The sequence below is a fragment of the Cornus florida genome, unplaced genomic scaffold, assembly GCF_030987335.1.
Source record: "Cornus florida cultivar Cherokee Brave unplaced genomic scaffold, ASM3098733v1 CherokeeBrave_3.0.0_Hap2_Chr09, whole genome shotgun sequence".
Taxonomy (NCBI): domain Eukaryota; kingdom Viridiplantae; phylum Streptophyta; class Magnoliopsida; order Cornales; family Cornaceae; genus Cornus; species Cornus florida.
The window spans coordinates 18,529,446-18,545,838 of NW_026775579.1; the positions used below are offsets into that span (position 1 = coordinate 18,529,446).

Below are 16,393 nucleotides of genomic sequence, written 5' to 3' on the forward strand. Positions count from 1 at the left end.
TTCTGAATTCTTTATATTGATCCTGTTGAAATTCAGCATTAATGGCAATTCTATCAGGGACAAAATCCATTAAAACTAATATTCATGAGGATCATTTATGTCTGTGGGATCTTCAAATTGATCCTTAACAGATTCGTTTCCGATACCCATTTCAGATGGAGTGGGGCTGAATTCAATTCCAAATTGGCGACGAGACATACCTATTGGTGCTTTCTCGTAAACTCCTCTTGGAATCTGATTCGGAGATTGTTGTATTCCTTTCAGCTTGAGCTTGGAATCAACTGCTTCAGGGAGTCCTTCCTTTCGGTAATCTGACGAGACCGAATGTCGAGAAGGAGGGCAAGAAACACGATAAGGAAGCTGACTTCCTTTAGATGATGCAGATCTGGATAGATCCATAGATTTTCTGAAATTCAGAAAAACATCACCATCTTGGTCCTGAATAACACAGTCTAAGCTATGATTAGCAATTGGCTGTGCTGGGACGGCATTAGAAATCGTCCAGTGTTCAGGAAACGTTATCTCACTCCAAGGAATCATCCTTTTTGTGGCAACATTGGAGGTGTACATGTTAGTGTCCCATAACGCTGTTACTCCTTTAGAGTCTTTGCGTATGGCCTTGGGACACATAGTATCAAGTACTTTGTAATGGATGCGATAAATAACACTTATCACTTCCGATCCAGGTAAGTAATCATAACCATAAGTCTGTACCCTGAGACTAACTGCCTCATGGATATTTTTATCTGTTAAAGATAAATTCAGACTAGGATAGACATCAAAGTAAACCGGTCCATGACACAGACTGGTTTCCAGTGCACCCATCAAAGAAGGGTGAAACTTCAGACATCGAGCATCCCGTAGGGTTGCTTGAATGCAGGCATCCATACCTAGCAAGGTTAAAGGTTTAAAAGCAATTTGAATTAAACCTATATGGATGTACTTATATTTATGCATGTGCCTCTGAAGGTCACGGGAAGACAATAACTTAATTATTGTATCCTTAGTGCTTAATTGCATGGTCTGTTCCATGGTCTTGATAGTCCATAGATCAGCTAAATTAAGCATTCCGATTTTGTAAATGCTTTTGGCACTTACTGGAGGGATAGTCCATTTGTTCAATTGATTTTGAACATTGGTCCATTCCACTACTTCCAGATTTTTTACCAGTTCTGAATCCTGGTTATCCTGTAGTCCTGAAGAGGAGGACGAAGAGGGTTGTAACATGGCTGTTAATTATTGTTAATACTTTAAGGTTTGCATAGTATAAATATTATAATATTATGTAGTGAACAGTAAGTTACTATTCTGTCATCGTTCTGCTGAAGAGAGATTCTATTACTCGTCTGTCAACGATTTACTGGAAACAATACCCTGTGCAGCAATCTAATGCAAAAACGGGTTAAACATTCCAACGCGACTTTTGGACGACCCATAATTGAATCTGGGATAACATAATTCAGACAGAATAATAGTCATATTGTTCATTACATAATGTAGTGGAATGTAGTAAAATGATTAAGGTTGGATATGGTCTAGCAATGGTGTATATATAATACAGTATTATAAGTAATGTAATGATGAGCCGTTCGTGATTATCCATTGGATTGAAGGTCCATATCCATTGAATGAAAAGGGTATAAAGTTGGGATTGTTTGGTATCACAGTGGGTCATATCCAGATTTTATATATCTCATGATGTGGAATTTTGGGACACCATGACATGTTATGACAGTGATGTAAAAAGATATTTTACTTGCCAGAGTCACCAAAAGCTTACATAAAAAGTTGGAAGAGAGGTCTGAATTTAAGCATCACTTCTTCGGAAAGCAAAATGTCACATTAATGGCGTGGGCCCACAAAAACACACACACGCACACACTCTCTCTAAACAACCTTTTTTAAATCAATGTTATAGACAGACCGTAGAAATTGAGGCAATGTGTAGGCTTTTTTTCCAATTTGTCTTCTCTCTCTCTCTCTCTCTCTCTCTCTCTCTCTCTCTCTCTCGGAAACAACTTATGAATCAAAGACATAAGAGTGTAATTGTGTTCGTAGCGAGGGCCGTTTACTTACGTTTTTATTTTCTGTTTTTTTTAAAATAAAAATTATATTTATTAATATACTTTTAGTTTTTTTACTTTTTAAAAAGTATTTTCAAATTTAATGAAAAACAAAACAAAGGAGAAAATGATACTTCATGCGATTTCTCCGATGTACATAGAAATTACTTTTCTTACTGTAATAGTATTACTGTAACACTATTTATCTAAAAAAAAAAAATCCCAAAATCCTCCCATTGCCTATCCGCCTCCTCCCACCTCCTCCCCACCATGGCCACCGCCTCCTGCCGCCACCTACCATTGCCCACAACCATCTCTCTCCTCTCTAAACCCATCAACAATATATCCATCCTTGTGCCACGTATGAAACTCACTCCTTGTCTTATACACACACACACACACACACACTCTGTACTCATAGGGCTTCGATTTCTTGTTGTGTAGCTAGGGCGTAGCAAGCGGTAGTGAATATATGTATAATCAATGGATTTCTTAAGAACCAGAAACGGATCCCCCTGACTTGAAGGGATGTGGCAGAGGAAGTGAAGGAAAGTGAATTCGGCTCCCTGTACAATTGAATAGCCCCATCTTATTCACTGTTGTAGAGAAACTTGTTTGCAATAAATGATTTGGTGCCTCCCCAAGCAAGTGGGAAAAGTCCATGGACCTGGATAGACCTAGACCAGTGCAGTGAGCAGCTATTACATCAAACCCAGATAAATAAATAAAAAAATTAGAGAGAGGAAGATAACAATTTTAGAGAGAAGAATATAACAGAAAAGTAAAATTAAAATCAAAATTATTAAACTTACTTTCTATTTTTTACTTTCAAAATATTAAAAATAAAATCTGCTTATTAAACATCATTTTACTTTCTATTTCATCTTTACTTTTGAAGAAAGTAAAAATAAGAAAGTGAAAGTGTTAGTAAACATGCCAGTGTTTTGATTTGCCTTTTATGATATAGTAGCATCATATATTTTCTAAGAAACCTTGTAAACAATATATATATATATATATATATATATATATGGACAAGGATCCTCTCCAGCGTAGGAGAGGTCCTGCACATAATTTAGTTATTGATATTGCATCATCTCTAGTGAATCCTATTTATTAATTCAATATCAACCACTGAATTTTGTGCAGGACCTCTCCTGCGCTGGAGAAGATCACTATCCATATATATATAGGGTACAAAAACATGGTTCGCAGTGGTCGCGGTATCGCTCACAATCGCGATGTAACGGATTCGAACAAATATTAGTGTAAATCGACTTAATCGACTGTTTCATGAAGGTGTTTAGTAATATCATATCATTAAAAAAGGATTACGAACTTACATCGCGCATATGCCGATACGGCAAACTAAGGGTAAAAATGGCAATGCCTTAATGGTGACTGAGGCAATTCAAGATGGGGTTTAAGCCACTTTTGTGGGATACATATAGGTTAGAGTAATTCTAGCATTGACAAATGATGATATGGGTGCTTTTTCTCCTTTGCATTTGCCAAATTCATGTTGGTCATGATTTCTATAAAGCCCACTAGTACGTACCTTTTCCTTCATTTTTGATAAGTAACTCATCCAAAAAGTGGTTTAATACTATTTGATTACGTCACATAAAAGAAAATATGATTATTACTTGCTGTTTTATTTACACACTGTGTTGGTTAGAAAATAGGATAACAAATTTAACTTTTAACAATAGTTTGCACAAATTTATTACGCTTATGGTGAGGTTCGGACATTCAAATTCTCCTTAACAGGAGGGAAAAAAAAAAAAAAAAAAATCCATTGTTTTTGAACAATATAATAGCATTGTTTATGTAAGTATGACGGTGTTTTAAAAAAAGAAAATTCCCATAATTTAGAAACAGCTTACTAAAATTATGAGAGAAGTTTTTGATCACTCAAAAATAAATGAAGCGCATATAAGATCATAATTTTTTTTACCATCAAAGTCACCATAATCTGCAGAAAGAAAAATGATGATTTTGTTTGTTTCGATGGACATAGAACAGATCATGTCAAAAGGTTCGGGAGTCACATCAAAGAGAATCTTAGCCATGAAGAAGCCAAGTCGCAAACTGGCAAGCACTTCAAATGAAACACAGAAAAACCCTTGGTTGTCCCATTTGAAATTACTTTATGCTACTGTGATATGATAGGTAGAGTTTGTGGTGGGAAACAAAGTTTTACCCATATCATATTTTACCGAATTAGTTCTCCTGGACAATTACAACTCGACATACAAGAAAACGTGGCAGCTAAGATTTTTACTCACGTTGACAAGTTGTTATTCACACGGATCATGTAAATCCCAAACCATGTAATAATTTCTCCTATATGCATATAAACACGTGTATATACATGGGCGCGTAAGTCTACATGCATAATATATACATAGAGTGTGAGCAAAACCCATTAAATTTCTGGGCCAAGCTATCAAAAGAACTCCTTGAATGCGGCCTAGGAACTCTCTCTACTCCTGAAATAGGTAATCATACTCCCTAAAAACCATTGAGAACATTGAGAACATTTTTTTTGCAGTGAATAATTCATGCAAAGAATGCTTCAAATGGAACACAATTTGGTGTGACCGGGGGAGTGAAGAAAATCAGATCGAAACAGAAATGTTTCATTTGATCTTTTTTTCTAGACAGGTTCAGATTTGTTGAAGCTTCAAACTGGCCTCTCACTTCCAAGGTGACAACCTGGTTGTGAGTAGTTACCACGCGTGCGCAGTCCCCACCCCGACCTTGTAGACACTTCCAATGTGTTTCCTGGTTGTGAGTTGTTACTACGTCGCCACTCCTACCTTGCAGATGCTCCTCGAGCTTTCTTCCCACAGGAACCCAAGGAGCGGATGGGGTTTCATGGAAGGATCTCGGGGAGAATAACAGCAACGATTGAGGATCTACGACATGCCAACAGACAGCAAGAGGATTGAATATGTCCGGCTTTTAAGTTCAACCAGTTGGGGACGGAGAAAGAAAACAAGTTTGGACAGAAACCAGTCCTACACTTTAGGCTCTGCTATATAATTCACCAGCTTCGCTTGCCAAGCAGAAACTTCTCATTGATAAAAGACTATTCTCCAACGACTCGCAACATGAAACTGCACTTTCTGATTCACTAGCACATGGCGTATCTCGTGTGGGTTTCAAGACTAAGAGGGAACATTGCAGAGTTTAAGATTTCAGATTTTCCACGAAAATTTCTTACAGCAGAGAGAGAAAATGCTGTAGAAAGATGGGTTTTCTTCCCTGCTAAGTCTTTGGAAAATCTCCATGACTTCGAGTGTTTCTCAGTCCAAGTTAATGCATTTAACATGTCAAATGGGCAATGATACTTTAACCAAGACCTCGTGAATTTTCTCGACATAAAAAGCACCAGTCACAAGCATAACAAGAGAGCCAAAAACTATTCATTATTTCATCTAGCAGAGTATATGAATTTCTTGGATTTTCTCCACATAAAAAGCACCAGTCACAAGCATAACAAGACAGCCAAAAACTATTCATTATTTCCTCTAGCAGTATATGAATTTCTTACAAACCAATATGCACATATTTAGGTTTCTAGGCAAAAATTTGTTCTGAACAAAAGAAGTTTCTACTTTCGCCGTTGGTAACATAGTTCATATCTCATCTCAATTTCAATGAACTTAACCCAACAGATATTGCAGTTGTTCTATCCAAGAATGATTAAGAAGACCACTAATTTTCCTTTCATCTAGACAACAAGGACATTAATCATTTGCATAGAAGGTTTCAAGAGTTTCTAGAAGTAGGCAGAATAGGCAGGTTAACACTTACGCTCCGTTCGGTAGGACGGAAAAAAAACTTGGATAGAAGGGAAAAAAGAAGGGAAAGATAAGACATTCCTAGGGAAGAAATTATGAACTTCCCTCATTTTGCTCGTTTGGGTGGAAGCGAAGAGAAGAAGTTGACAACTTCCTTTGTTCGTTAGGAGAAGGGAAGTGATAATTTAAAATTTCTTTTACCCTTATACCCATCGGTATTTTTTTTTTATCTTTAATTTCACTCTAATTTGTTGTTTGCCTCTTATAATATTATTGCATTAAACTAAAACAAAATCTAGAATTCCAAGGACCACTATCCCATCTTTTTTTTTTTGGGGGGGGGGGGGGGGCGGGTTAAATGAATTCAGCTTGACGTCATGCTTTTATGTGAATGTGGAAGACATTGTCATTAAATTAACAATGGGGTGAGTGGTCAAGGAGCAATAATAAATATTCACTTTTTTCCTCTGATCCTCTTTTTACTACTCTTTTTACTACTAAGGCAATTATAAAACAAACAATCCACACACACACACACACACACACACACACACACACACACAGGGAACAAGGGCTACATAGGTCAAGTACTTCAAGGCCAACGTAGGTACAGAAGCATGAATCAAATAAGTTTGTAACACATGAATCAATCGATATATGTACAGAGCAAGAGCAAGAGAGAAGGGCTTTGCGTGAGATGAGATGTGTAGGGATTTTGAAGGATAATATTGTAATTTAATGTTTTTATAACTACTTCACCTATTTTCTCTCGTGTCTTTCGCCCATATATATTTTTTGATAAATAAGTAATTCATTAAGAAAGCGTTCAAAAGGGGAACGCGTCCCTAACAAAATCACAAAAACCTGGGTACCCTAAGGCCCCACGAAGCCAAAAACTCAACAATTTCCTCAGCAGAAGAGTAGAGTCTACCCGAACCCCAAAAATAAAGAGAGCTAATAACAGAAGATTTTAGAACAGTGATGGAAGATTCCTCTCCTTCAAAGGATCTTCTATTCGCTCCCTCCACAAACACCACCAAAGACACAAAGGTGCCATTCCCCAGAACCCTCGAGCCTGTGCTCCCACCCAACCCCCTCTCCAGGTGTCCATCAGGCCTCTCGTAGATCTAGGGATGACCCAACAAACTCCAAATAAACCTAGCAAAAGGTTCCAACAATTAACCGCCACTGGACAATGCAAGAGAAGATATGATCAACCGACTCGCCATTGCACTTACACATGCAACACCAATTCACTGTGATAAGCTTTCTCCTTCTCAAATTATCCAGCGTCAAAATTTTACCCCACACAACCGTCCAAGCAAAAAAGGCCACTTTCAATGGTGCCTTGGTGCGCCACACAGCCTTCCACGGGAATACCACCCCAACTTAGTCCACAAGGAAAAAAGATCTCACACTAAACATTCCCCTAGCAAAAGGAATCCAAATTAGAGAATCCCTACCTCCTCCCCGGATCACCTGGCTATACAACAATTCTAAAAAACCAAACACATCATCCATCTCCCAATCTTAAAAAGATCGTTGAAACAACACATCCCAAACCGGTCTTCCACTATCAAGACGATAGCAGTTAGCCACCAAGGCATGCCTATCCACCGCAATCCTAAACAGTCTAAGGAATGAACATACTTACGTGCGGTCTCCACACCACACATCCTCCCAAAACCGAATCTCCCTACCATGAACTCTGAATCTGATATGTTTAGAGAACTCATTCCATTCCTTTCGAATGTCTTTCCAAACACCGACCCCTCCAAGTAAAGACACCCCCCTCCCCTCCCAACCCCAAACACCCAAAGCGACACAATATCACTTTCCTCCACAATCTATCCCGCTCAATACCAAACCTCCACAACTACTTACCTAATAAGGCCAGTTAAAAGGTAACAATCGCCTAATCCTAATTTCTTAACCACCCAAATTTAGGCGGATGAAAATTTGTAAAGGAGGAGCGATGAGCCATCCCTCCAATTATCCTCTCTCTCCCTCACTCCTTCCTACCGAACGAAGGAACTTTGTTCCTTCCCTCCTATATTCCTTCCACCCCTCTTGCTTCCTTCCTACCGAGCAGAGCATTATGCATGTACTTCATACTCCCGTATAATGCATCAAGTCAAGCAATTTCAGGATGCTATAATTACCATAACACAAACATTTCTGCCAACAATATTGATAGAATTTGTATCCAATTTGGTATATTTTCAAAAGAGGTGGGCCTATAATTAATTATACATCTGGTTCCCATTCCTTGCTCCAGTGATCTCCACACACTTTTCTAATAGAGGTAGGGAGGGTAAAGACAAATATTTAGTAGGTCCAGCTTTCAAAACTTATGAAGGGATTTCTCAATGGGCCAATGGCCCAACAGTATAATCTCTCCTCCCTCGAAGGTTCTAGTCTTGTTGTGGACATTTGTGTGCAAGTGCGACGTACCTAATAAAAAATGAAAAAAATAAAAAACTTATGAAGGGATTCATGAAGGTCAGATAAAAATAAAGTAAATACAGAAAAACATAAATGGTATTAATTTCAAACTGCACACTTTAAGATGCATTCTTCACCACACTTCATGCATTCTAACTACCTATGCTTGGAGCTACACAGGTTTCTTGATCAGTGTTTATGTAACCAATACAAGGATAAGCCATGCAATCTAAAACTCAAAGCATATACAATGTATATAGATATAACAACCACATAAATAGTGTGACTGTGGAATGGCAGAAGCATTGAACACTGTGGAATATCTCAATTAGCAAAATGCTAGAACATTGCCATTATAAAAACGATGACATACAATGCCTACCTTCAAGAACCCTTCAGAAGAATCTGATTACTTGTAAAAGTGTATAGCCTTTTGAGCTAAAAGATCCTTAAACGCATGCATCTTTCAGAAATCACCATCAAGTCCCAGCCATGTCTGCTGAATAATTTCTTGTAATGACCCCGATTAATCCATTGGCTTTCAGTATATAACGAGACATTTGGGACTGTAAGCATTATAACCATCCTTCTTCAATAAAATCCAGCATCTCCAACACAATTCCCTATGCATAGAAATGGTCCGAGGTAATTTAATCAGTAAGAATTATTTAGAATTCTATAAATGAATATTAGGGGTAAGTCTTGATGAACTACTGTGCTTATTTTCCCAACAGACTAATGAGACTCCTGAAAACAATTATGTTACGGAAACTAGTACAAACAGAGAAACCAAGGGTCTGTTTGGTTCAAATTTTAAAAACAATTCTCAAGAACTTTGAAAATAGAAAACAGTTCAAGAGACCTATAAAAGACATTTTTTTCCCTCTTGTTTTTGAGAGAACAATTTCAGAAAAATGTCAACTAAATGAACTTTTGAACTGTATTTCAATTCTCTGATAACAATATATGTTCTCAAAACTGAACCAACCAACCCTAAGCATGTGAATGGACTGGATGGTATTCAAGCATGACGAATGAGGGGTTCAACAGTGATTATCCATTCTTTCACAGGGAAGTTGTAGAATATTGATAAATAACTAGACTAGTTTGGAAGTTGCATATCACGAGACATAAACATAGGCAGATCCAGAAAATGTGCAGTATATTTAGCTTCTTGGTACAATAAAGTCCACTCTGGATCAAAAGTATCACCTGCAGTGGTCCCTTGAGAGAAGGGTTAAGTAATAACTGGACAGGCAAAAGTGTCACCTGCTAGCAATATAAATTATAGAGCTTCAAGCAGCTAAAGTTAGCACTTTAAATTGAGGGGTGCAACTTTAAATTCAATGAGGGTTAGTAAGAGTACTAAATAAGTTTCCATGTACCACATTCCTTTTTTTGAGCATACCTCATAAGATATGGCAGGTAATCAGGTTTCAATTGGCTTAATTAATTTTCTGGTAAATCTATAATTTAGTAAGTACAGACTCCTAAGTGCACGACATAAATATCCTCTTTTTCAGTTTGGTTTCTTTGGAATTACATATTTCTGGAAAGAAATTCCCAGTAATCAACTATCTCAACTGATGGTTTACCATAAAGCTTTGAAAATTACTTATTATATTTACGCAATTAGCATCGAGAAATATATAATAAATATGCTTACATACTTTTTTTTTTTTTTTCCCTTTTCTGGTACATGGGAGAAGCCATATATCTTCTCCTTCCATTTGTTGTGCTTAAATTTCCTTGGAAAAGGAATTTGCCAAAGCTATAGTAATGTAGTGATAAAAGTGCTGGCATGACATCTAAAATGAGAAGGGTAGATTAGGAGATCGATTTTATTGCTGTAAATTAAAGAACATGTAGTTTCTTGTTCAGTAGCTTCAATTTTGCTTCTTCCTCTCGTCATCTTCTTGATTGTTCAATCAAAGAAGAGAACAACAAATTAAGTTGAATCTCACTAGGGCGAGAATGATGACCATTATTAAGTCATGATGTCTAACTAGATTCTATACGAGTTTGATATCATAGACTGTTCGTTTCTTCTTTACAATCTGATTCTCTTGTTCTGGTTTCCCACAGTTGAACCCCTACTCCACCTTCCCCCCTATCCTTTTCTTTGAAGGTACACGGACACAAGCAAATCATCTTTCCACCCGCTCCGTTGGTTGTGAGTTACCTGCTATTTGCTTGACCTCCTAGCATTAAACGGAAGGCCCAATTTAACTTCTTGCTCATGAATTGTTAAACTAAGGGCTTGCTTGGTTTGTAACTATGGAAATAATTTTTTATTCTCAAAAAATTCAAAACAGAAAACAGTACAAAAAAGAGAGGGCATGCTTGGTTTGTAACTATGGAAACAGTTTTCTCTTCTCAGAAAACTGAAATCAGAAAACTATACAAAAAACTCTGTTGGTTTAGTTTTCCAAAAGCTGTTTTGTGAAAACCCAGTTATAGTTATCTGAAAACTATTCTATATTTTCTGAGAACTGTTTTCAGAGTTACAAACCATGCTTGGTTCAGTTTTCAGAAAATTGTTTTCTTAAAACTCAGTTATAAAAATGCTTGTTTTCAGAGAACTATAAAAGATTGTTATCTGAGAACAGTTTTCTGAATTCTTGAGAACTATTTTCAAAGTTACAAACCAAGCAAGCCGTAAGTTTTTTATGAATTTAATCTCACGCCTAACAAATTCATTCTTAATGTTTGTCACACAAAATCTTGGTTCCTCCCTAAATCCTGCTGACTCTCTAGATTTCCATTTTTCTCCATTTTGTTAAAGCACATGCATCAGACGGACAGTAGCTCCTGATTCAGACCTGGATGTTTATAAATAATTAGCTTTTCATACTTTAAGTTAACATAAGTATGGTCACACAACCTCAATTAGCTTCCTTGCTAATAACTTAGAATTAAATCTCCACATTATCCTCAAATAATCACTACCCCCTCCCCCCTCATTTTTCCTTGATAGTTTTTTCACTCATCTACTTTGAGAGACCCACCACAACTAGTTTTCTATAATCTCTCTACTCCCACACATGGTTAGGTTATTGCTGCTTTAAGGAATTAAATGAAGCATAATCCTCAAACAAATCACATAAGACTGCTGTATCATCAAGCCATGTCTATTTCTACATCATGTGTTGCATAACTATTTCTAGATCTAGCACTAACTAAACTGTTGCAAAAATATTGAAGGAAACTGTATAAAAATGCGCTTACAGGAAACAAAAAAAAATTGGTCAAGGTGTGAGAGCAGTTTTACTGATTGAATGATTGATTGTCACGTGAAAATAATCGAATCCTAAACTGTCACTCACTTTAGATGTCATGCCAACACTTTTATCACTGTGTTACACTAACTTTGGCAAAAGATTATTAGTTTCACGCTAAGAATGAAGTACAAAATTCTTTGGGTATGCAGTTCATGAGAAGCTAAAAAATTAGCAAATCCAAAGAAAAGCAACTTATTTGCAATGGGTTCAATTTCAAGGCGTGACTCACTTGAGCTTTACACAATAAAGTTTACATATAGTTGAGTGTGAATTTATTTTTGGTAGTTAATTGCTGGTTTAATTTCATATGTGTTTTCTAAATTTAGAAGTTAATAGTATTTTGGTAGTTTTTAGACTTACTTGACATGGGCTGCACTATCAATCCATGGGTCATACTTAGGGTCACATTATGCTAATCATAGTTTCTAACTTTCTAAGTGCTAGCTATAACAGCATCTAAAGGAGAGACTGGGTTCAAGGGTGAATTTTATTGCTGATTATAAAGGAATAAAATACAAAGTCCAAATTTAATTAAAATTATTGTACACAGAGTACATATTGTTATGCAAAACATTCAATTAATAAGAGAAAAAGCTTTATTAACTTCAGGTTAGTTTCTCAGACTTCCCATTTGGGACTGCCTTCCCAAAACAACTAGTCTCCACCCCTTATATTACAATCTCTCTAGCAATTTCCTACTCGATTGCAATACTAGGAGTTCTAAGCTAGATTATAATGTATCATCATGCACACCAGAAGTATTTCAAATTTTTTCGAATTAAACCTTCAAATAATGTAAGTATTTTAATTTTAATAAAAACTTTGGTCGCCTTAGCTTAAACCAAGTCTTTCAATATTAAAATCAGAAAAACAATACATAAGATTTTATCCCATTTTTTGAAACGTTCATGAATTACTCTCACTATTACAATAATGTGCTACATCCTGATTCCACCCCTTATATTACAATCTATCTAGCAATTTTCTACTAGATTGCAATACGGAGTCCTAAGCCAAATTATAGTGTATTATCATGCATACCAAAAGGTAAATTTTTTTTTTCGAATGAAGCCTTCAAATAATTTAAGTATTATAAATGTTAATGAAACATTGGCAGACTTAAGCTTAAACTGACTCTTTCAATATTAAAATAAAGAATACTATACTTGATTTTATCCCATTGTGTGAAATGTTCACGAATTACTCTAGCACAAGTTACTACAGTCAAGTGCTACATTCTGATTCCATTAACATTTATGGGAATAGACCCCCAAACTCTTGTTGATAATACTCTGGTTATATAGATACATTTCCATCACGTGTTACCACTACTTTAGGGACTTAGCACAAAATTTGAACTTCATTAAGAGTGTACAAACTCATCCTAGCAGTTTGTAATCAACATCATGGATGGGCGACACTACAAATAATTTTAAAGCCTTCACAACCACTTATCTAATTTTTTATAACCCATTAAACTTTGGACAAGTGAAATTCTAACTGGTGACTTTCAAGAAAGGGTTTCTACCCCACTCCACCAGATGTATGATTCACTAAATGTCTAAATAATCACTTAGTAAAAGGGATTGGTCAACTTTCTATTCGACATAAATATATATATATATATATTGATAACATTGTAAGACACAATCAAATATAGAACTAGTTATGTAATTATGTGGAGTGATTAAACTAATTTAGTTTTTTAAAAAAAAAACAATATCGCATAGCATACATACCAATATTCAATTGAAATTATAATCAAACCAGTGTTACCAGTCCATCATTGATCCTTCAAGGCATGGCCGTGAGCTGAACTTCGAACAGGAAACCACGGCAAAGCCCATCCCCGTTCCCCGGCACTCCGTCAATCCACCGCCACTGCCCCTTCCCTGCCTCCGCCGAATAGTCCCACAATGCCAGCCTCCCAACCCTCTTCCCTGAAAAGCAAACCCTATTCCCACCTCCAAATACCTTGAACTTGCTCGATTCCTTGAAGCACCGGAACATCTCCGCCGGCATTCGACCGGCTTCGTCCCACTCCAGCGTCTCCAGATCCAGCCTCAGGATCAGGATCGTCGAGCACGATGCGTTCAGCGAAAACGAAGATTTCAAACCCCCAATCATCAGGATTCTGTTCCCGAGACCCCTCACCAAACGCGGTCGTTTCAGGATGTCGAAAACATCTCCCCATTCGTGCCTCTCGAGACGAGTCCAGGCTTGAGAACTCTGCAGATCCGCGAGTGTGCATGTGAAGAGCTTCCACTGGCTTCGCCAAGGAGACCCAATGTCGCAGAGAGCGAGTACAGAGTCAGAAACCAAGATAGGGCTTCGTGGTTTGGATGGTAAATTCGACGAAAACTTGAGCCAATTGTTGTTGGAGCCTGAGAAATACAGAGCAGCGAGTTCAGTGAGGACGAGGACTCGGTTGGGTGAGCCGACCAGGACGGAACCATGACGCGACCAGGCGGATCCGAGTTGGGGCAAGACTCGGTACTGCCGAGTCAAAGGGTTACAGGCGACTAGTGATTTGTTGGAATCGGGCGAGTCGGCCCAGAGATAGACGAGTCCGAGAGAGGAAGCGACGGGTTGAGGGGAACGGAAGGGAAGGAAATGGAGGGGGAATCTGAGCCATTGATTCTGGTCGGGATCGAAGACGTGGAGGGTGGGATTGGGGGACGCGTGGCGGTGGTGGTGGTGGTGATGGTGGTAGGGGTGGCGGAGAGCGAGGAGGTGGAGGTTTGGTCTGGTGGAGATGAGGTTTATGAAGGAAGGTGAGGTGAGAATGTGGTTGAAGAATTTGGAAACTGATCGGCAGATGATGATCTGACGGAGAGGGAGGTTTGAGAAGATCTGATGGAGGGTGTCATGTGGTAGATGGTAGATCGGTGATCCGTCCATGAGAGAGAGGGGGAAGACAGAGACCGTCGCAGAGGTTCGGTCGGAATTTAGTGGATCGACGATTATAGGGCTGGTGGTTTGACTGGTTTATCTTAACGTTCATTCTTATGGTATTCCTAAATTAGCCCTGCAATCTGTGTGCTAACTTTGTAGGTCACTCCGGTGGTGTTTGATATATTTTAACTACTGAATTTTAATCGCTGAAACTTTATGCACAATGTATTAATTTAAAAACTTATTTAATAATGTTTTAATTTTAAATGCTGAATTTATTAAGATTTTTTATTATAAGTAAAAACTGAAGTATACAAGTTATACATATTATATTTTTACCCTTAATATTTGATTCTCGTTTTATATTTATAATACAAAAATATTAATTTAACTATGAATATTAATGTCAAATATAATCATAAAAAAAATATAAATTCAAACTTAAATAATTAACATTATTCAAGCAATACCCATTAAAAATGTGAATGTCTCGAAAATGTTACATTAAACTAAACATATAAAATTTTAAACTCGAGAACTAAACAAGTCATTTGCAATTTGGTTACACAAATTAATATAAATTGAGTGAAATATATCAATTTAACTATGAATATTAATGTCAAATATAATCATAAAAAAAATATAAATTCAAACTTAAATAATTAACATTATTCAAGCAGTACCCATTAAAAATGTGAATGTCTCAAAAATGTTACATTAAACTAAACATATAAAATTTTAAACTCGAGAACTAAACAAGTCATTTGCAATTTGGTTACACAAATTAACCATAAACACTTGATCAGATTGTCGTTCTGTGGTGTGAATTTCAGAGGATGTCAAATTTTCAGCAATATTAGGTAGAGTCTCAAATTGTAAATCCTCAGTCTCATACTGTTCAAAAAGTCTATCCGTGACGATAGTTTTTCGAAGGTAATTGTGAATAACTGCACAAGCAATAACAATATTCTTTTGCACTTTGAATGTATAAGGTGCCATCCTTTTCAAGATTGGAAAACGGGCCTTTAATACTCCAAATGTTCGTTCAATCACATTCCTTAGCTTGGTATGTGCATGGTTAAATAGCTCTTCTTTTGTTCTAGGACGGCCATCATTTCGAAAGTCGGCTAACCAATATCGTACATTACGATAAGATACCATAAATCTTCTGGTATATGTGTATGTAGCATCACACAAATAATATTTATCTACAATGTAATATGTTTAAAATGGTTAATAAAGTATATGATAAATAAATAAAGTATAAAAATGGCGTTAGCAATATTAAAGAAAGTAATTCTGTTATATTTGAAACACAATTCTTCTCTGAGAATAAAATTCTATTATATAAATAATTACATAATATTTATGTAGGGCATAAAAATGGTGTTAACAATATTAAACAAAATACGTGAAATTGAATAGAATTTTGTTATACAAATAATTATTTTCTATATATATATATATGAATATGAATGGTAACAGTTTAAAATATAAATAATTACATAATATTTATGTAGGGTATAAAAATGATGTTAACAATATTAAAAAAAGTACATGAAATTGAATAAAATTCTTATATAAATAATTATTTTCTATATATAGTGAATCAATATGAATGGTAATAGTTTAAAATATATTAGGTACAATTATATTTTTTATTTTTTTGGAATTTGTTCCATGTATTCATTTTCAAAAGGCTATTTGTCATGTTTAAAATATTATAGGTAAAATATTTTTCACGAATATGTTCTATCATGTAAAAGTAACAAAAACTAATAATAAAATATAACCAACGAAATATATATAGAAGAGTTCTTCAAAAGACAAAACTCATCATATTTTCAGATGCAGAGAGAAATCACAGAGAGTAGTCTAAAGAAATTGTAGAGAGGCCCTA

The 16,393-nt window shown here is 36.3% G+C and overlaps 1 protein-coding gene across 2 annotated transcripts; it reads right to left on the reverse strand.

Annotated features, from left to right (window-relative positions):
• Positions 1–8,395: 8,395 nt before the first annotated feature.
• On the reverse strand, positions 8,396–14,655 carry LOC132273568 (SKP1-interacting partner 15). 2 transcript variants are annotated; one of them, XR_009470150.1, is made up of 2 exons: positions 13,338–14,655; positions 8,396–8,940 (listed from the first exon to the last, which is right to left on the reverse strand). XR_009470150.1 is itself a non-coding variant. In XM_059774535.1 (2 exons), exon 1 carries the CDS (start codon positions 14,497–14,499, stop codon positions 13,393–13,395), a length of 1,107 nt encoding a protein of 368 aa, XP_059630518.1. In that variant the 5' UTR covers positions 14,500–14,655; the 3' UTR covers positions 8,396–8,940; positions 13,375–13,392. The 2 variants fall into 2 exon arrangements, 1 of the variants encoding a protein (XP_059630518.1); XM_059774535.1 differs by having other exon boundaries at positions 13,375–14,655.
• Positions 14,656–16,393: the final 1,738 nt, after the last annotated feature.